The 22,525-nt window shown below is 39.1% G+C and overlaps 3 protein-coding genes across 3 annotated transcripts; all 3 read left to right on the top strand.

The window, feature by feature from the left end:
• Positions 1-1,117: 1,117 nt before the first annotated feature.
• Positions 1,118-3,525, top strand: bola3 (bolA family member 3). The gene is made up of 4 exons (XM_037695721.1): positions 1,118-1,271; positions 1,353-1,470; positions 2,099-2,187; positions 2,953-3,525. Exons 1-4 carry the CDS (start codon positions 1,212-1,214, stop codon positions 3,016-3,018), a joined length of 333 nt encoding a protein of 110 aa, XP_037551649.1. The 5' UTR covers positions 1,118-1,211; the 3' UTR covers positions 3,019-3,525.
• Positions 3,526-4,641: 1,116 nt separating this feature from the next.
• Positions 4,642-14,859, top strand: vat1l (vesicle amine transport 1-like). Its single transcript, XM_037695710.1, has 9 exons — positions 4,642-4,866; positions 5,329-5,458; positions 5,530-5,745; positions 5,890-6,032; positions 7,682-7,785; positions 9,870-9,925; positions 10,051-10,245; positions 13,714-13,797; positions 14,501-14,859. The coding sequence occupies exons 1-9, from the start codon at positions 4,649-4,651 to the stop codon at positions 14,597-14,599; spliced, it is 1,245 nt and encodes a 414-aa protein (XP_037551638.1). The 5' UTR covers positions 4,642-4,648; the 3' UTR covers positions 14,600-14,859.
• A 5,358-nt stretch (positions 14,860-20,217) lies between these two features.
• clec3a (C-type lectin domain family 3, member A) lies at positions 20,218-21,451 on the top strand. The gene is made up of 3 exons (XM_037695701.1): positions 20,218-20,387; positions 20,480-20,566; positions 21,016-21,451. The coding sequence occupies exons 1-3, from the start codon at positions 20,282-20,284 to the stop codon at positions 21,411-21,413; spliced, it is 591 nt and encodes a 196-aa protein (XP_037551629.1). The 5' UTR covers positions 20,218-20,281; the 3' UTR covers positions 21,414-21,451.
• The last annotated feature ends 1,074 nt before the right edge of the window (positions 21,452-22,525 follow it).

Raw genomic sequence — 22,525 nt, 5'->3', positions numbered from 1 at the left:
GACTATCGGGGTGAGGGCCACTGGCCGATAGTCATTCAGACCAGTCACTGTAGAGCTTTTTGGGACTGGGATGATGGTGGCAGTCTTCAGGCAGGTGGGAACTGTCTCCAGGGTAAGTGAGGTGTTAAAGATGTCTGCCAGCACCTCACAGAGCTGATCAGCACATTCCTTCAACACTTTTCCGGGGATGTTGTCTGGGCCAGTTGCTTTGTGCGGATTAATCCTCCTGAAGGTACTCCTTACTTCTGCTGAGGTCACGCTGAGATGCTCTTCATCTGGTGGTGAGGTGAGTCTGGTGCTGGGTGGTCTGTTCGGGTCTTCAAAGCGTGCATCTCCACCTCAGACCTTCAACCTGACTTTGACATTTCCTTTAAAGCCCAACAGAGACTAAACTTCTCTCACTAAACAAGAAAAAAGAACTGGTAAACACCAAATGAGATGTTTAGACTACAAATGTAGGCACGTAAAGAACCGGGACTCGAAATCACAGTTCAGTGACGATCACTATTATATGATGTTTCATAATATTTGGAGTGCAAAGACAATATTGTGATATATTTACAAAGCTAAGAACTTTTTCCAGCAGCATATAAAACTCAAAATGAGTTTTGGGGTGAATGTGACTGAAAATGATCATTAATATAACGTCACAAATGGTAAAAATATTAACAGTTTACCATTGTACTGGGAAATTTAATTGAATAAATGACATTTTTGTAAGGAAACCTCGCTTTTTCGTTGCTTAATCATAACAAATACTCTTACCAGCTTGTTAAAGCAGTGCTATGTACTGCTTTTAATAATGAAATACTATTAATATTATGCAGTATTGAGTTAAGTTGAAATCAGGTCTCTCTTGTAAATGAGTCCTCGAGGCTCAATGGGATTTACCTGTCTAAATAAAGGTTGAATGAAAAAGTCATTTGTGCCAGCCCTCCACAATATTTGCTGTTTCTCATGTGGCCCCATGGAAAAAATAATTGCCCACCCTGTTATACCACACTTACCATGTCATTACATATTACAACGGCCTGCCATACAGGGAATCAAAACAAATATTTCTCTCCAGCCGCTAGGTGGCAGCATCGAGGAAAAAAGCTGCAGTTAAACCTGAAAGAAAGAAAAAAAAAGGAAACGTGACGTCATTTCACAGGGACAAAGTATAACGGGGCCATGACTTATTGAGTTTTAACTCCTTTAATTCTCTCACAATGTTGGCCTGTAAACGAATCTGCAGTAGCACCGTAGCCTCCGCTCTTCGCAGCAGCAAAGTACGGAACAAAAAAACGGTCCTCCGTTGCATTGTCGCGTGCCTGTGAATTAATTTAATGTATTGTGTTCTCGCGCTTCAGGTGGCTGTTTCTGGGCACAGGTGTCTGTCCACACAAACTGACGGAGAGGTCCGCATCGCACAAGTACTGAAAGAGAAGTTCCCTTTGGCTTCAAAGCTCAAAGTTGTGGATATATCAGGTAAATGGTCGCACTGTTGACCTTGTGTTAAACTGCATGTAAACAACATGACATTAAACGCGTGTGTGTGTTATTAACCTATTTGATTGAAGTCTTATCAATTAAACACAATAAAGACATACAAGATGGCACCAGTGAAGGAGGTTAGACAAGGTCACTTGCTTTTAATTAAACTCACAATTGTGTGAAAAACATTTATTTTAAGGTGTTTGTGACAATATATTTATCTCGATTCATCAAGTGTTATTAACATGTTACTATGTCACAACAAAAATGACAACATAAACTAAAAGATAAGATTTATTTTACAACTGAGTTTAGGCAAATATGACCTAGATTCAGCTGTTTCTTTAATACAATTTTGCCCAGTTAATATTCTAAATTGGGAATTGATCTCACGCTTGGTCAGATCCTAGTTTACTGCTCATGCCTAAAATTTGTTTTGTTTTATTACTGGCTTTGTAGTCATCTTTAAAGCACTTTTAGTAAGCTTTTGTAATTAAAAAAATGCTTTAATCTATGGAAAGATGACTATTGATAAAACTGTTATCATTGTATTGATTTATCAATTGTAAAACAATGGTGACAACATAGTTTTAATTGACAGTTTTGTTATTGTCGTCTTTAGGTGGCTGTGGGGCCATGTATGAGATCCACATAGAATCCAGCGAGTTTAAAGGGAAACGGACCGTTCAGCAACACCAGTTAGTCAATCAGGTAAATCCATATCTCTGTAAATCATCTGTGGTTGTATCAAGGTATTGACAAGCCCAAATTTACGAGTCACGTTGTGTTATTTACAACACAGTCAACAAACGAGTTGGCATACGCTTTGTAGGGACAATTTGCAAATAATACAGCGTTTCATTGCATTGTTGACCTCGTGTTGATTTGCACACCTGAAATCCTGAATTCATACCTTTTCTTTCAACAAAATAAAAGTTGCAAAAATCTATCAAAGCAGGAAGTATAACTGTTTTTTTTTTTTTTAAAAAAGGGCATTCCTTTAAGCTTGTTGCTAACTACATATTTTAAAGTTAAACCTTTAATTCCAAAAGGATTGCTCTATTTTTTCTGTTGCTTGCAAAAGAAAGGTTTTTATGTCGAACTGGGGAGCAGGTAAAGTAAAAAAAAAAGAGAATCTGAACTCTTTAAGCTTATCTTGGGGCACCTGTAAGGGCACTGCTTTAAAGCAAACCGCTGTTTGCTGCTTTCATTTTGTTGTATTAACATAAGCAAAGATTTAGTCTGTTTTATTAAAACATTATAGTCTTTATAATGTTGGAATAAATCAATGTAGTGTAATAACTGTACTGAAGCTTGCATCCATGTTGGATGGTCAATGCTGAATCCAAGTCTTAGCCATGTTTATGAAATGTTCAAGATAATTTCCTTTTCCTTTGGTGAACTTTAAATAAAACAAATGTTATATGGTTCCTATTAAAATTGAACTGACTGCATTTTATCTTGTGTCCTCCACAGGCGCTCAAGGATGAAATTCAAGTCATGCATGGCTTGAGAATCTTTACTGACATCCCGAAACAGTAGAAAAACACCTCCAACTTCTGCCCCTTCACCTTTTATTGTTCACTTAGTAAAACGGTATCGATGCAGGAGAGCTGCTGTCACTCAGCTCATGTGTTTGATTGTTACAGGTAACTTGCTCGCAGCAGAAATGCAGTTTTCCTGCAGTTACTGTAGGACACTGATGATGTGAAATAAATGTACAGTGAGATTACACTAAGTCCTTTTATAACTAATGAAAATATATTTTACTCAGAGATCATTTTATAAAGATCAAAGCTGAAGCACGCACAAAAGTGACTTGATACAATGTTAGCTTAACATCAAGTCTTCTTCTTTGGGGTTTCTCAGGATAGTTAGTGAGGTGTTAACCAAGCTGTCCAAGAGGAAACTCATGCAGCTATCAACAATTGCAGACCCTGTTTTACATTGTTTTCCTGAAAATATGACCACATTTTATGTTTTACAGCTCCAAAGGTGATTTATTTTAAACCTGCTACTAACATTTGCGCACAAGCCTTGTGTTTATGTTCTGAAAGTGTTGAAATAAAAAGCAGCTGCTTTACTTGTTGACTACTTTGCTTTTTGTGGCTAAAATCAAAATTGTTGATTATTTTGTAATTTCAGCAGTGGCGCTATTAGTGCTACTATAACACTGGTCATGTTTTCCTGACGTCTCTTAACATTGGCACGTAGTTGAAAAACTCTGAAAGTGCTGACCCAATAAAGGCTTAAAAAGTGTTTTTAGTTAATATTTTAATTAAAAATGAAGCTTGTTCTGCTTTATGAAAGTTTGAAACATCACATAAGTGCTAAAGATTGACTGAAAATGTAGTAAAATAAGCTAAAAACAAATCCTTCTGTCCTTCCTGGTTTCTTTCCTTGACACCAAACCTGCCCATCACTTCCTCATCCCCTCTGCTTCCTTCACCAACATGTCCATTCAGGTCTGCTCCGACCACTCTCCTCCCAGATCTTTCCTAATCGTATCTTTCTCCTCCACATCACATCCAACCTGTGGAGCATAACCACTGACAACATTTACCTTCAGACACATCTGTTATACTTTTCATCTACAGCATTCTTTGTCAACTCCTCCTTCAGGACCCTACTCCATTTCTCTTTCTGTCCACACCATGGTAAAACAGTTTAAACTCTGCTCCAGTGCTGTGAGCCTCACCGCCCTTCTTCTTGGACACATAAAACACCTACCTTCCTTCTCTGCATCATGCCAGCCAGTTTATTTTGTAGGCCACACACTGTATCCATGACAACGTTACACTTGCTGCTTTGCCATTTTTAAAAACTTTAGGCTCGGTATTTTTAAATGGTATGATTTTAAGAAAAGACTTGCTTTTGCATCTGCACGAGCTTTAATATCAGAATTTTGAAGTTTTGCGCGCGCCCTACCAGCAGATGGCGCACTTTAAGCTTCGTGCAACAGCTTCTAAAACAACATGATTCAAAATTAGCTTATTAAAATACTAATTTTTCGGTGGCGAAACCGTGCAACTATGTGCTTCGTACTGCAAGATAAGTTGTGTTTTGGCCTCTTCATGGAAACGGGACCGGATGAGGCAGCAGGTGATTACGCGCGCGTCTGCGGTGCTCGCCACATCACACCGGAGGAGGCGCGCAGCCGGACAGCTTCGACATGGCTAAAGAAGGAGCAGACATGACGGAGGAAACCGAGTTCATGATAGACAGAAACGTGGGGCAGGAGACCGTGAGCGTGGAGTCACGTGCTGGGAACGCCAAAGAAATGCGCGCAGTGATGTTAACGGGCTTTGGAGGTCTGAACAAAGTCCGGGTGAGCAGGAAGGCAATGCCCGAGCCTCAGGATGGAGAGGTCAAGATACGCGTCAAAGCCTGGTGAGTGGGAGTGATAGAAGCACTCTCACTGGTGCTTTTTATCACTATTATTCTGAGCTCTGCAAAGAGCTCACGTGAAGCCACAGGTCTTTTCCAGTGGAAGAGCTTCCATTCATTAAAACTGATGTCAGCATTTTCCAGATCATTCTAAACAGCTCTATAAGGCACCAATTTATAAAACCTTCCCCATCAGTGTTGGCAGACACTTCACTCAAATTAAAGTGCGTTCGTCTTTATTCAGAGCAGAATGTTTGCTGGAATCTGGCCTTGTAAGTCCCAGAGGACCAGCCTATGACTCACTGATAATAATGAAAATAGTAGGTAACCCTTAAATCTGCTACCAGCTCACATTAAATATGATTTTTTTAATGAAACAGTGTCTGTCTTAAGGCAAGCTAAAGTGTTAAATCAGATGGATTCAAAGTCAACAGACAAGAAGATTCTTCTTGTTTTTTGTTGCAGTGGCTTGAATTTTCTGGATTTGATGGTTCGACAGGGGAACATCGACAACCCTCCAAAAACCCCCATCGTCCCTGGATTCGAGTGCTGTGGCATAGTGGAGTCGGTGGGGGGAAACACAGAGGGATTTGAGGTTAGTGCAAAACTGAGGCGAGTGTCTGCTTGCTGCTGATGCTACGATAACATTTTGCTTATTTTTTACAGATTGGAGACAAAGTTATGGCGTTTGTGAACTACAATGCTTGGGCGGAGGTGGTTTGCACACCAGTGGATTTTGTCTACAAGATGCCAGATGAAATGACGTTTGCAGAGGCGGCAGCATTCTCCCTAAACTTTGTGGCTGCTTATATGATGCTCTTTCACGTTGCCAGTCTGCAAGAGGGAATGTCAGTGCTGGTCCATTCAGCAGGAGGCGGCGTGGTAAGTACACAGAGCAGCAGTTCACCAATTCACCACAGAGTTTTGCGTTGCGACATATTCAATAACGTTCTTAAAAACACAATAAACACAACGCAGGTATAAATTGCTGCACGCAGCGTGCTGATGAACACTTATTATTTCCAGGGACAAGCTGTGGCTCAGCTGTGCGCCACCGTGCCAAACGTAACCGTGTTTGGGATCGCCTCCTCTTTCAAGCACGCAGCCATCAAAGACTCTGTGACTCACCTCTTTGACAGAAACGTGGATTACATACAAGAAGTCAAAAAGTAAGCATGCCATGTCTGTCTGCAGTGCAACTGATTTGATGCTCAGACGTCCTTTTATTGTTTTTATGGTGTCTTTGTAGTTTGTGCCTGTTCTTTATGTTAGCTGATGTGATATCAGGGGTGTTGCTGAGGGCAGAGAGCTATGTGAGGATGCAGATGTTGCCGGTTGCCTTATTTGTGCTTATGTGGCAGTGGTCCCCATGGCAACTCCAGGCTCTGCTCACAGAGAGGAGTGGAGGTCTGCTTGTGGAACAACTGAACCAATTAGAGCTGGGCAGCGATACCAAATGTTACATCCTGTCAGCTGGAGGACTTACAATACAAACAAACACACGTTGCAGTCATGTGATGTGCTGTATTGATAATATTTATTTATTCTCATTGTAAAAATGTACAGATTTTCCACAAGCACTAATAAAGTTAAAATTTTAATTAAAAAAAAAAGGATTTTGTTATTTCAAATTATTCCAAATGATTCTTTAGTAGTTGACATTTCATGCTTTTGACCCACATTTTAGCTGTGGTTGTGGATTAGTAATGCTTTTCATCTCTCTGGTCTACACATTCCTCCCAGGATCAAGTACAAAGTTCAGTTAAATTAGTTTTTTTACAAACGCCGTGAGAATCACAAGACCACGAGACATTTTGCCAAGCTGGTGTTCAGAGTTGTACGGCAGACAGCGTGCAATTGTGGCTTCTCACATTTTTATTTCTATTCCTTTATTTGAGTCAGATTTGGACCTTTTTTAAAAATGTGATTCATGGTTTGTTTGAAATCTTGTGTTGTTTTTTTTTGTTTGTTTGTTTCATTGCAAAACATTAATAATCTCTGACAGGCAGAGTCAAAAGAAAAACGTGGCTTCTGCATCACGTTTTTTTGACAATGAACAGCACAAGTAATGCCCGAGGAAGCAAATGATCATATTTGATGTGTTCAAATTGGAATGTAAAGCCGCTCCAGAGAATCAAATCTACATTTATGGTCTCAGAACCTCTTCTCCATTTTATTTATTATTTAATCTTCCCTGGTAAACACAGTTTTCCAGACATTTTTCAGCTTTTTGACTCGTGCATTATTTAAAAATTCCAAATTATTTTCATCGATTACTTTACTAATCTAATTGCTTCTGGTCTACAACACAGTCATCAGGCCTGAAACAATTTGTCAAATAACTGATTAGTTGTGCAGCAAAATTCCAACAGTGTGTAACTTTTATTGTTAATTTGAGCATAAATATTTATGTCATTCATGTGTGGACAAAAATAATGAAAAATACAACATGCAGTTCTTACAGTTCTCAAGATGACGTGTTGAAGTTTCCTTAATGTTCAGTTGGAAGCTAAAAATAAATCAGCATGAATAAATTATTTTTCAAGTTATTTTTTTTTTTGTAATTCTTTTTATATTTAAAACACAACATAAATATACATATTTGCAGTCGAAGGATTGAGTTGACTGACTGATGGATGTCAGTGGATTGGTTTGAAAAATAAAAAGAGCTTTTTATCTGACCCCAGTTAGAAAAGAACAGTTTTTTTTACACTGAGGAGCCACATCTTTAACACGACCAGAAGAAGTTGGGTAGACGTGTCCTCCTAAACCGATGGTCCCCTTTGTTAACGGACTTCATGTTTGCTTTGATCTGCAGGATTTCTCCAGATGGAGTTGACGTTGTTCTGGACTGCCTGTGTGGAGAGAACACAGGGAAAGGCCTGAGTCTGCTGAAGCCTCTGGGGACCTACATTCTCTACGGTAGGAATAATATCTGCCTCTTTGCTGTCATAATAATCACAATTAATAATAATTATAGGTGATAATAATCAAATGTGTAGCTTGTTATCATTTAAGCTAATATTACTACCTGTGAAATACATATATATATACTAGCACCGTTATATTCTACCATGTTGTTGTTTATTATATTTCTTTTGGACCAGTGGTGTAGTGTACGTTTTTGTAGTGGGTATACTGTGCTTAGAAACCAAAGTACACTGGTTACTTCAATGTAATCGTCAATTTATTTTTGACTCTTAAGCATATTGAACATTTTCAAATGTATCTGATGCTTATATTTGAATAAACGAACAACAAACTTTGCACAACAGTTGGCTTTGTATTAAAAACATGCTATAGAATGTATAAAACAGTATCAAAGCAAAATTGCATTCAAGTATTAAGTAGTAAGTACAGAAGTTGATTATATAATAATTTGCTGCATAAGCAAATGTAATAAACAAGCGCTGCGTACAGACAGATTGTTATGGAAGCGTTAACTGCCGTTTAACATATCAATGACACGTGTCTGATGATGTCATTTATCATTGGGCACTTCTATATATGTATACTGAAATTCTTATCTGTATACTTTGTATGCCCGCGTATCGCATAGACTACACCACTGTTTTGGACCCTGTAAATATTATACTTCTTTTTCACTTTTTGTACTTTCTTTTGTACACTTATTGCATGCTTTAGTATTTCCTCTTTGTTTTTTAGCGAGTTGAATCGATTCTTGTCATCCTGAACATTTCATTGCATTGTTGGCTTGTGTTAACCTGCATATGACAAATAAACAACAAAACATAACTTTGCCTAAACCTTAACTAGAATTTTCGTTAAAACATATTTTTGATAAATTTGATATATAAAATTCCCATGTTTTTTTTTTTACAATTATTTGAACAGAAGTCTTGTCATTATTTCTTAAGTTAAAGCTATTAACTAAACTCTGACTCTGAAAATGTGCAACTGAGTATAAAACACTTTGTTACAATATAATTGACATTTATAATATTTTTGAATGAGATAAATAAACCTTAAAATTTGTTATATTTGTTTTTTTAAACACTTCAAAGTGAAAGTAATTATTTATGTCTGCAGCTGCTTTTCTAATCATCAATAATCTTAAATTGAATAGTTTTCATTTGATACTATTTCTATCTTAACATGTGATTCTTGGCCTGCCATTGTGTATCTATTCCTACCAAACCCAGCCGGTCGAAGCAGATGGTCCTCTTGTCCTGATCCTGGTTCTGATAAAGGTTTCTTCCTCATGAGGGAGTTTTTCCTTTCCACTGTCGCCTTCATGCTTGTTCAAGATGAGAGTTCTGTGATGGAGTTAAACTCAAAGCTGCTCCTCAGATAAATAAAGTTAAATTATTATTTTTATATATGAATGTTTCTGTTCGGTGCCTGAGACGACTTCTGTTGTGACTTGGAGCTACATTGAATTGAATTACTGTGACTTAGTGGTTAGAGCAGTTGTCCTCCAATGTGGAGTTGGGGGTTCGATTCCACCAGCAGTCACATGCCGAAGTGTCCCTGGGCAAGACACTGAACCCCTCATTGCCTCCAATGTGTGTCCCATCGGTGCATGAATGCGATAAAGCACGGATTATTCTTCGCATAGATCTAGTAGAGTGCTGTCTGAATGGGTAGATGATTGTGGTGTAAAGCGCTTTGAGTGTCTTGATCAGATAAAAGGTGCTTTATAAGTCAGTCCATTTACCATTTACCATATATTTATTGTTTTGGCAGCTGAAAACATTAAATGCTTGTTTGACATATTTCCTAGCCTGTAAATGAAACGTATTTTTCATCACTGCTTGCATTATCACACTCTGTCAAGTCTTGGGCATCCAGTAGCTTCATTAGCAGAAGATTAATTTGTAGCAGTAGCACTAAACATATGCAAAGACATGCTTCCACACTTCTGAAGGTCTAAGGAGGCTACTTTTCCTCCACCACCTCGCTCTTCTTGCGTCATAGCTGCCCGTTATTGACCAGCCACGTCTGTCCAGCCTACACCAATAATCCTTTTCTTTTTGTTTTTTCAGGCGCATCGAATATGGTCACTGGGGAAACAAAAAGTTTCTTCAGCTTTGCAAAATCTGTGAGTCAACGATGCAGACTAACATCCATATTTGAAGGGAATAGTATCCTGTAACTACACCACGATTTTCATATATGAATGAGTCCCTCAGGGTTCACGTGTATCTGGTTTGTTTTATTCTGCAGTGGTGGCAGGTGGAAAAGGTGAATCCTATTAAACTGTATGAGGAGAACAAGGTCATAGCAGGATTCTCACTCCTCAACCTCCTCTTCAAACAAGGGAGAAGCAGTCTTGTGAAAGCAGTGATGGACAAACTCTTGTGCCTTTATAGACAGAAGAAGATCAAACCTGTAGTGGACTCTCTGTGGGCACTGGAGGAGGTAAGAACTAATCAGAATCAGAAGAAGCTTTAATATCGTTACACCGTAGTACAGTAAGTGAGATCATGTTCGTACAGTCATCTGAAAGATGGGCGGAGTTCACGTTGCTGCTGCTTCTAAGAGCGCGGCCCCTTGAGGAAAGGATAGTGGTATTACAAATAAGATCTCTTCACACCATCGGACACAATTTAAGACATCAAAAACCTCTACCAGTAAGCACATTTATAGGCACATTAAAAATGCATTTGACGGCAAGACGGTGAGATTTATCCATGAAGCACTTCCAGATAGCACCATAGTCCTGATAAGATGTTGGTGTCAGCTGGTTAAGTGTGGTGCGGATAGAGCAGAGCTTTCTTAGTTTTACACATATCCCAGGAGAAATTTGATAAGTTGGCCTGCTTCAAGGCCGAACAGGGGAGTCAGATTTAGAAAAGCCACAGTTGATGATTTTTTTCAGGCAGACTTTTATTTCTCGTCAGCCTTAAGTCTCTGTTGATACTTTCGATAATCCATATTGGTCAGATTTGTGGGCATTCCACTGGTCCGTGCTTATTAGCTCCCTCAAAGGTCATCCCCAACATGCTGGTGAGTCCCAGAAGCCGCAAATGGTCTGCGATTCTCACAAATCACTTCCATCTTACGGTTGAACTCGTAAATCAGCTGATTTTGAGTACTCAAAGCACAAACCAAACCTTCAGTTTTGCCATGGCCGAAACATCCTCTGCCGTCTTCTTTAATAGCCGATAACGTAGGTATCCGACGGTGTCAAAAAGCAGAAACCCTGCTATCATGATTCCAATAATCTAAACATCTTTGGCATCCTCCTGAGACAATACGGAAAGGAACATCAGCTTCCAATCCCACCACAGAGCCATGACGTACCCTGCTGCGTGCATCTCAGCACGGCATGAGGGTTCTCCAGGACCCTGTCGCTTGGTTGAAAAAAATGTTATCAATTGCGTTGGAAATCCAGCTGACCAGATCCATGACAGTAGTTTACAATTCGGAAGATGTGTAAATAGAAGCTCCGTTACACAAGACAGAGAGCAAAAAGCAGGAGGGAGATGGGAGAGGGAAGAATGGCAGCCTCTTGCTCAAGGGTGAGTGAGGACAAAAGGGTTTGAGATGATCAAATGAACTCCACATTGCAACATTCTAAAAATCTTATAGTCTTAATGCTTAGGTAGACATGACTCATCAGTGAATGTATCCTGATGCATGCTCAATAACCCAGGTAGAAAAATCTAAAAACATTAAATCTGGTCCTCTGGACATTCATTCTGGCTTGTTTTTTGAATGTCCAGAGGACCAGATTTAACTTTTTTAGATCAGTAAATGTAGTAAATACTAGTAGTTAAATGTATTTTATCAGTAAACATTTCTATTTTATTGGTAGATGAATACTTAAAAATAGACATTTAATGCATCGTACAGCTATCAAACCTTCCCTGACAGCAAGACGCATTGATGGATTTGGATTTGTAATAAAAAACTAAAAAACAAGCATTGCAATCAGTCTGCCTGAATTACAAAGAGCTTTTTGTATAGCACCAGAGACATATTGTCATTCTTATGTTGGGCTGGCACTGTTGTGTCAGCATGAACGGTGCGCTCAGTAGACTGTGAGAAGTGTTAAAAATAAGCGATCTTGAGTTTGAGGCTCACACACTGATTTATTTTGGCCTTGGCTGAATGCAGATGTTTTTGAAAGGTCTCAGTCTAGGCTAAACTTTGACTTCAAAACAAAAATTTGCCAGATTTTATCAATCTATGCGCAGTTTAAATGTTCTTTAGATGTTTTTGTCAACCAACAAAATGTTCACAGTTTTTAATTTTAAATTTTTATTTTGACATTGCCAAGCCCTTTGTGGGTCTAGAGCTCTTTGTGATGTGGTTATTTTAACTAATGGTAAACTCTAACGTCACTTTCAAACGGTAGACTCTACTGTAGATAGAGTGCAGGGTTAATTAAAAGTGTTTGACCCCAGCTTGTCTTTTTCACGTGAACGCTGTAGTTAAACCTCCCACCCTGCTCATGTGCATGTCTCTTATTTTCTTCATGTTATTCTGTAAGACCACAGGGCACCAGAGAAGAGTGGATAAACTTCTTCCATTCATCCTTTACTGTATGTCTTCTTGCCTTTCTGCACAAGTTTATTTTTGTTGAGGCACAAGTGATTGAGACGCTTAGAATAAATTTATTTTCAGCCTGTGCAGAGTTTAGATTAAAGGATATGCAGCGTTACGTCTCAAGAATCTCCCTGCAAGTCACTCTGAACTTTGTAACTTCAGTCAAAAATAGAAAAAGCTGTTGACGAGTTCTCTGCTGTCCTCGGATTTTTATTTCTCATGGGAAACTTCCCATGAAGTGTTGTCATTAAACTCTGGCAAATTGTTGAGGCTATTCACTGAAACCATTGCCCATGAAGAATTTCATTAGAGGGCTAGGTACTGTAGCGTGGGATGTGGTGTCCGGCCATAACCTGCCTCACTCATTAATATGCCTGGAAGGAGAAATAATTGGGCGCTAGTTTACATGTTGACCATGGCAACCTTTCTTTTTGGACTGAATTGTTGCAGAATATGAATCTGAGTGGAAGTGAGATGTTTTTCAGCCACCAGCAGTATTAAGGATGAAAATAGACATTTGTTTTAAAGGTGAATGTTGTCAAGGTGCAGAGAAACAACGTCAGCTTTTTAGAATATTTTGTATGAATGCATCCATCCATCATCTTTACCCACTTCTTCCTTTCCATTTGAACCAGCAACCTGTTCGCTGAGAGGCAGCAGCTCTACCAACTGAGCCACCGTGCCACCCTGGTCAATGATGAAAAATTAATTAATATTCTTTTGAGCAATCAAGTTTGAGACCAAGTTACATAGTTTCTGTAGTTGCAGATTGTTTGAGATGGTGTGACAGTGAAATGTACTGTTCGATACAGAAATTATGATAAATGTGAAATGCCTCTCATTTGCGTGCCGATGTAAGGATTCCTCTAACATAGTTTTAAACCTTCAGGTCAGTGTACACTGCTTTTTTTGGCCTCATTATTGTGAAACATTTGGGCTTTTGTTTCATGCAAAGGCCCCTCTTGACCCTCCATTGTCCTCACATGGCTGCTCACAACAACAGATCAGTGGGTTCGTTCTGTGATTACAGAGGAGACGTCTGAACATCCAACCTGCTTTTAGCTGCCAGACTACATTAGACTGTTCATTTGGACCAAATGTCAGAGTTTCTTTAGCTTCAATAAATTGTCCAAACCATTGCGAAGTGATACAAACTTGACACGTAAGTCGTGCTTCAAAGAAACATACACACTCCCCATAAGCCTAATATTTTGTAGTCTGCATTTAAACAAATAGATTATACCATATGCACACTTTATATGTGATTTAGACAATTTCCAAACTGTGTGGCATTATTGCATATTGAAACTATTTATTTTTATTTTTTGCCCTCAGGTTAAAGAAGCCATGCAGAGAATTCATGACAGAGGCAACGTAGGAAAACTCATTCTGGATGTTGAAAAGTCTCCAACTCCTCTGGTAAAACATTATTTAAAATCCCTTTCAGTGGTTTTTATTATTTCATTTGCAAAAGGCGAAAAATTATCATATCAAATACATCAACAGACATAGCTTTTGTTTGGTTTCATTTGGGCAAATAGATTGAGAGCAAGGGATACGGTGTTTTACTTTCTGCAACGAGTAACAAAGTTAAAGTACAACACAGTACAAAACCAGGTTAGAAGAGTCCATAAAAGTTGAACAAAATGGCACAAATAAAGACCATATCAAGTATTTTCAAGTCTTGTTCACATAACGAGGTTTCTGAGTATCTGAGCACTTTTACCGTTATAATAAAGCAGCGATTAGGCAATGAAGATGTATAAAGGCTACAATTCAAACTTTAGTTCAAGCCGTTCAAATTAAATATTGCAATTAAAGTTCTAGTCACTGATTTTTAAAAATCTCCCTCTTTTGATGATAAACATTTGTGATCTCTGCGATAATTGAGTTCAAGGCTGTTTAGAAGCACCAGGTAAGATTACCTCATCTTACAACAGCATCTTTCTTATTGTTCTCGCGACCTTTACAAACAAACATGAGCAATAAACGACACAAACAGACCAGGAATATAGTCATTTTGACAAAGCACATTTATAGATTTAACGTGTTAACATTTTTCCACGTTCCTTCAATTTGTCTGAGTTAATTGCAGCTACAAATGTATTTTTTTTACCACTAGATGGCCAGTGACAGTACAGAGACCAGTGAGGCAGGAGAGGAAGAAGAGGAGCCAGAGGGAGACAATGACAGCAAGGAGCGAATGCCCTTCATTCACTAGAGCCAACAAAACGCCAACTGAGTTCACATAGAGACTGGAGCGTGCACAGATTCACCACAGAGGAACACAACCACATGAGTGTATACCTGCATGTCCACTTTGCCTAAATACTATATGAATGTACAGTACATGCTTGTTCTTGTTGTTTGTTAACTGTTAGTTTGTTGATCATGCAAACGGGATGTGAAGAATTACACACTTGTAGCCCCGGAGCCATTCTGAAGCCAGTATTTTACTTTTTACAGTGATTTCATGTAATGGGTGTAAGAGCTAACCACATCTGGCAACAGTGTGCTGAATAAGCAGCAACGTGAAATCTGCTGATCTGCTAACATTTATAATATGCTCCCATACGTAGGTGCGGTAAAGCAAAAGTAAAGTAAACTGTGAGAGTAAAGTGGATTTTTATTCTCACTTGTCTTCAATAAAAAGGCCCGGCATATTCCATCCAAATGTGACCAGTCGACCCAAGGTCACGTGGTTGCGGGACGTTCGTTTTCGTACACATCTTTCATAGTCCACGAGCTACAGGTGAAGAGCTCCTAGTAAACCCGTCCCGCTGCAGTATACGTCACCGCGTGGGTTTCTCCTCACCAGAGTCTCCACTCCGTCCCTGCATCCAGCGTCTGGCCACAAATCTATCATGAAGAGAGCACCACACTTTGCAGCAGACCCTCCATACACAATGTCTGCATGACCTCAGTCCAGGAGGTTTTAGCCATTTGGCTCATTTAGTGTGTTTGAAGAGTCGTAAAGCTGAACGTCCGAGCACATTTCCACATCGAAGAGCACAAACTTCTGACCAATCACACAAAACTTGGCGCACACGCCTGTGAGAAAAAGTTTGGCCCCAGGCCTTGTGTCGAGAAGGGGCGGGCGAAGCTGCTCTGAGAATAAAATGACACGATTTTCGTCACGCAACTGAAACAATGAGAGACGATTTCGCCGATTTGGATGGAGCATGCCGGGTCCTTAAGGACTTCTGATAAAGGTTGGAGACAATCTCAGTGTCTTAATGCTTTTTGCTAACTTAGTTAATGCCTTATTTGAGTTCAAATAAACAATGTGCCAGCAAATAAGGAAGTAAAGTCCATCCATCCGTTCATCGTCTTTACCCGCTTTTTCCTTTTTGGGTCATGGGGGTCACTGCTGCCCGTATCCAGCAGTCACTGTGTGAGAGGCGGGGGACACCTGGACAGGTCTCCAGTCCATCACAGGGACACCTGGACAGGTCTCCAGTCCATCTGTGTAGCCCTTTGCACAACATTTAATTATTTAGAGCCATCCTTAAGATATTATTGGAACACCAGTGCCTTTGAGCTGCAAATGAATGTTTTAATACATTTAATACTCTTGGCATGTTAAACAAATATTAAACAAACAAAAGTTTTTTTGTTTTTTTAATTAAACATGCTAATTGATTCGAAGTTTCCAGGCCTGTTTTGTCCTCACAACAACTGTTCATTGATTCCAAAATAAACTACCGTGTGTATCCAGAACCTTACTGGAATGTGAAAAACCTCATAGTGTTATATTTATTGTCAGGGCACATTTGATGGAAATATACTCTTTTTTTGGGTCAAGAAGTCACATTTATATTTTGCAGAATATTTGTGAATGCTAAAGAAAGTGATGGGAATCTTGGATTTTTACGAAGTGATGAGTCAGACTGCAGCCAAAGGCTTGTGGAGGTTTGCATGGCCTGTCTGACCAAAGTTTTTTGGTGCCTCACAACAAAAGTGCCACGACGCTTATAAATATTTTTTACTGTGGAAATAGTGTTTAGCTGCAACATTGTGTATTTGTAGACAAATAATCTATCTGTGAGTTATTAATGAAATACACTCCCCTGTTCAGATGAATGTATTGCTGTTCATTTTCACAATATATATTTTTTAAATTTTGACTATTGGTTTGCCCTCGCCACTGTTTTAAATTGACAATCTGATAATAGATATTCACTTAAAATGAACCTCATATGTTGTTAAGGTTCAAAACAATAAACGGAACCATTATTCCTTTTAATCATGTCATTTTAAACTATTCAAATCTTTTCTAACATTAAATTCTGCTTAAAGGTTTTAAAAAATTGCTATAAAGTATGAAAAGAATGCGCAAATTTCTCCAAGTTAGTAAATTGATTTCTAGTTTAAAGATATGTAGACACTTAGAAAACTCTTCTCAGTTTTCATGCCTTTAATAGTAGATCCGTGTGTCATTGAAGGAGAGGATGTGTGATTTTGTGCCATCATATTGCCTTCTAAAAACAGCAAACTGTGCGAAGACGTTCAACATCATAGTGTGTTTACAAAATTCATTTTAAACTATATGGTCTGATATTTTTGTCACAGTTTTTGTTGTGTATTTTCTCTGAGTACTGCTCCGTTTACTTGAATAAATGTATCTGCAAAATATTCTGCAGCTGTGTTTTGAGTGTTGTTTGCATTGATAAGAACCGTTGGATTTACTCTTGCACTCTCTGTTCTTAATGGCATCAGAAAGCTGAGATTCACAGTTTTGTAAAAGAATGGTGGCTTGACCGCAACGCTGTGCAGAAATTCACACGTGCCTCAAAATGGAAAAAGGAAGGAGATCTTGCACTGTAACTGCACACAAAAATGTGCTTAATGTCATAGCTCTGCTCTCTGTCAGCTCCTCTGTCATGCTGCACACTCAGTAATCACTCAACTCATGTCACCTGTCACCGCTCATTATCCCACAGCTCCACCACCTGCTCCAGTCAGTACTTAAGCTCACTCATTCCTCTCAGTCTGGGCCAGATTCTCTATCCTGTCTCATCAGCAGTAGACCTTCCAGCATTCCATTGATTGACTCATCACGTTCATGACCCTTGCCTTGACCACGACCACGCTTTTGCCTCAGCCCTCGTCTGCTTTTGCTCATCTGATCAGGTACCGACTCATGCTCTTGTTTTTTGACTCTCTTTTTGGATCACGTACTGGATACTTCTGCTGAACAACTGACTTCACGGTATGAACTCTGCCTTTCCCTTCTGACTGTTTTTTGGATCACGGATTAAAGGTCAAGCTCATTTTGTATCACGGACTTATCCTTACCCCTGAATCTGATTCCCACAGATTCATTTCCCCAATTAGTCTCTTTCCCCCTGCATCTACTAACCTTTATCTTTTAATTGCAAGCCTGTTGGACTCCGTTCCAGTGGACCTTAACATCAGTCTACTTCTACTGGCAGCCCGCCACTACAACACTACCCAATCAGAAGATCGGAACCAGCCCAGAACCGGACCAACTCCAGAGTTTACTTTAGTTCACAATAAATCTTTTAACCCTCTCAGTGGTTGTTGTTGTTGTTTGCGATCCGGCCTCTGGTTCATGACACTTAAACACCTTTTTTTGCATGTTGGATCTTCATATTAAGTGTATTTAAACAGTTCTTGTGCTGGAAAAAAAACAGAACATTATATATGTTCTCTGTACAGAAGTTGTTGGCAAAAAATAATATTTGAGAATTTTGCATTCATACTGTTATAAATGTTTAAGTGCAGCTATGTGTGGTGATGGCTTTTTATACATTTTATATGGTTTCTTAAAAGAAATTTACATTTTGATCACTCAAAAAGGAGATATATTTGTTTTCAGACAGAGATAGGTTGCTGTATTGAGCTATAAATCCTGTTTTCCACTTTTTCCTGCTCCTTTCCATCAGCAATTCCCCTTATTTCACAACAGCTTTATGTATCTTATAAATGATGTAAAGTGACATAATCATTTCAGAGCTTCGTGGATATACCTTGATGATTTCAGGGTTCCTACAGATTTTACATTTAAAAATCCAGACTCTTCAAGTTTTAAGATTTTTCTGTCTTTTTTTTTTTTTTTTTTTTTTTTGTTTCTGCCTGCTTTTGACGATCAAGCAACATGTTTCGGAATAATATGTTTATAAACTGTTTTTATATTAATGGGTAACAACGTGTATAGTATATCAAGTTTAAGTCAAGTTTATAGTCATTCATTACACCCAAAAATAGCACAAATATAAAGAAACATTAAATAAGGAACTAAGATATACGCTAAACACTAATGTAAAACAATACGACATATCAACATCAGCACGAGCATGAGTCTGTGGTGAGCAGATAGGTATGAATGAATATAGCAGCAACACACAGCCCTGAGGAGCACCAGTGCTGAGGTGGAGGAGGAGAAGAGGTGTATTCCCACAGACTGAGGTCTGCTGGTTAAGAAATCCAGGACCCAGTTGCATAGGGAGGGGCTTAGTCTTAATGTTAGTAGTTTGTCCATCAGGGTCTGGGGAATCATGGTGTTGAAAGCAGATGTGAAGTCCACAAAGAGCATACAGACGGAGTCCTTCTTCTCCAGGTGGGTGAGAGCAGTGTGGACCACAGAGGAGATGGCGTCCTCTGTTGCTCGATTCTCGTGGTATGTGTACTGGTGAGAGTCCTCGCTGATGTTGATGGTTGCTTCGATGTGGGTCATAACCAGTTTTTGAAGCATTTGGTGACTATCAAGGTGAGGGCCACTGGCCGGAAGTCATTCAGACCAGTCGCTGCAGAGATCTTTGGAACTTGGATGGTGGTGGTGGTCTTCAGGCAGGTGGGAACTGTTGCCATGGGGAGGGAGGAGTTAAAGATGTCGGCTAACACCTCCCAGAGCTGATCGGCACAGTCCCTCAGCACCCTCCCTGGGATGTTGAGTGGGCCAGTTGCTTTGTGAGGATTAATCCTGAAGATCCTCATCATCACTATATATTTTAGTTTGCCGAAGATTCACCAAAAAGTTGTCGTTATAGAGTTTATATAGATAAAAACAATCATAAACTGGAAAAAGTAAGTTATAAATTCCTAATTTTCATAATATTGATGTGATGAACAAATAATTAAACTGCAGTGCGTTCCGATTTACAGTTTTTGACATTTGCACAGCTTTTGTCTCATGAACAAAAACGACTGTACCCATCTTTTGTATTTTATCAAGGTCAGTAGATTTTTAAAAATTAGGATTTTTTTAAAACAAGAACACTAGAAAATACAAAAAAAAAAAAAAAAAATCCTAAAATTTTCTATTTTTCATTCTTATCTGAACTTGGAAAACAATTTTTAAAAAATCCATATGTTTTTTCAGTTTACCTGATCCCTTTGACTTGAAACTTCACCGTTTTGAAACAATGATATGAATTTAACATTTATATGTATTTTAACTCCAATCAGTGCAGCTTTTAACTTTATTTATTGTATCATTTAACATTTAAGAGATGTCTTTTTCTGTGTTGAACAACAGATGGGTGTCATTTTTTAAAATAAGTGATTGTGTACGCACGCCCAACGACAGCCTGCGACAGACATTAGATGAAGAATCCTGCATTAGGTCAACAAATGTCCAGTTAGTTTGTGAAACGACAAGGCGCACTGCTTATTGCACCTTGTTCCAAGTAAATATTTGTGTAAAAATAAACTCGATACAAGGAGATCATTATTCGCCTCCACCCTTTTCCCACCCTCACCTCCTCCTGATGTTTGGACAAAAACAAACAGCGGTGGAGCCAATGCAGGGAGAAAACCCAGACGAGCTCACAGAGGGCCAGTATATATTGAGCTGCCTGCTGGACTTTTGGTTTCCTTCGCAGCAATCCAAGTGGTGCCACAGAGACCAGCACAGTAGAATCCACTGGACCTCCCAGACATGGCTCATCTAATCCTGCCAGTCTACCTTCTTCTCAGCTTCTCCTTGCTCTGCTGCAGCCGTCCATCTCGCTCAAGGAAAGCTCTTTCAGCCCGTCAGGCTGGAGGTAGCTCTGCAGAACATGCTGTTCATGAATACTTTTCTCTCTGACAATGTTTATCATCTGACCTGATTTATTGTCTTCTTGCTGAGGAGCAGCTGCAGAGGACGACGATGTGAAGACTCAGATTGAGAAGCTGTGGCAGGAGGTGAACTTACTGAAAGAGATGCAGGCGTTGCAGACAGGTAATGCCTTTGTTAAATACGTTATTAACTAATTAAAATTAAGACGACAATAGACTGAATGTATACACATTGCTGCACACTTTGAGGTACTTATAAAAATAACTTAATAAGTAGTTCACATTAAAAAAAAGACTAGTTAATAAGTAAATAATGCTTCTTCAGCCCATACTATTTTAAAGATATTGATGTGTTCAGTGACCACTAGAGGGCGACAGCGCTCATTTGATCTATTTATTTTTGAATTCATAAAATGAATTGCACAATGGATGTTTGCATAGTTGGTTACAAAATATTTTGATAAAGTTTCTGAACAGTGAGTAAACAAATCTCTGTTGAGAAATGTCCAATATGTATATATTAAACTCTATACCGAGCTCTTGATCTCTTGACATGCAGTATTTTCACTTTTATTACATTTCACTCCTAAAATAAGGTTTTTCTGTTTTCAGTGTGTCTCCGGGGCATCAAAGCTTACAGAAAGTGTTACCTCACAGCTGAGGAACCCAAACATTACCATGAGGCAAATGAAAACTGCATAGCTCAGGGAGGAACTCTTGCAACGCCACGGGACATGATGGAAAACAACGAGCTGAGGGACTATGCAAAGAGAAGTGCCCCAGGAACCAGGGACTTCTGGATTGGTGTGGCAGACATAGTGAAAGAAGGCCAATATGTGGACGTCAACAGCCTGCCCGTTAACTTCTTTAACTGGGATGGCTCCAAGAAGCAGCCGACAGGAACTACAAGGGAGAGCTGTGTTGTGCTTTCTGTGGCGGCTCAGGGAAAGTGGTACGATGAGGTGTGCCGGAGCCTGAAGAAGTACATCTGTGAATATATTATTCCCTGAAGGAAAAACAAAGATGACTGTTAATTTGATGAAATATTGAGGGGTTTTAACTAATTAAAACCATATAAAGATGGGTATCTGTTCATGACAGAAAGAAAAATTACCAGTAAGCTTTACCAAACACAGTAATACCTCACAAATTATTTGAGTTGTATTATGTTATTTGCTGGTAATTAAAGTTATAACGATGCTTTATATTCATGCAAGTCCAAAAGTCTGAAAGAAAGACTCTGTGCAATGTAAACAGAATAAACAAAAATCTAAACTTTTTTTTAATTGTTTTCATTTCTTTCATGAGCTCTTTTTTTAAACATTTAGACCGTTCCCTAGAATTGATTTTATAAGTTTCTCACCGTCAGTGTACGTGACATTTTTATATAATAAGTTTGCACAAAGTGCAAAGTTTTAACTTTTAATACTGACTGTTGAACAATAGTTTGTTTTAAGTGTTTTTATTATTATTATTATTATTTTCTTGTTGGACCATTGTGAAACAAAGACTAACAAAAATAAAACTATTCCTAAAACTAAAGTTAACTGAAACACAAAAGCAACTTTAGTTTATTCTTCTTAACTATTCCTTTGGCTTAAACCAACTGACAACCTTCTAAAAGCTCAGCAGCTCAATGAATGGAGGTGTAGATGTCTGTGATGGTGGGGAGACTGATTCCAACATCTTCTGTGCAGCCTTCACCACTCTCTGCAAAGCTTTTCTTTCTGCAGCTGTGCAGCCTCCATGCCACACGTTGATGCTGGAGCACAGGATGCTCTCCACTGCACACCTGTAGAAGGAGGTGAGGACTGAGCTTCCAGACCAGCTCGTCTCAGCCGCCTGAGGAAGTAGAGTCTCTGATGAGCTTTCTTCATCAGGCTGGTGGTGTTGTTGCCCCAGCTGAGGTTGTCATTCAAGTGCACACCCAAGTACTTGTAAATGTACACCACTTCCTCCAGAGATCCTCCTATGTTTGTGGGGGATTGTGAAGTCCACTACCATCTCCTTCATCTTCTTCACATTGATGTGAAGGTTGTTCTTCCTGCACCAGCTCTCCAGGTGTTCCACGCCCTACCTGTAGCCGGACTCATTGTTCGTGATGCATCCAAGCATCGCTGTA

The sequence above is a fragment of the Nematolebias whitei genome, chromosome 2, assembly GCF_014905685.2.
Source record: "Nematolebias whitei isolate Nwh7 chromosome 2, NemWhi1, whole genome shotgun sequence".
NCBI lineage: Eukaryota > Metazoa > Chordata > Actinopteri > Cyprinodontiformes > Rivulidae > Nematolebias > Nematolebias whitei.
This window is presented reverse-complemented; position numbering and strand designations above follow the sequence as displayed.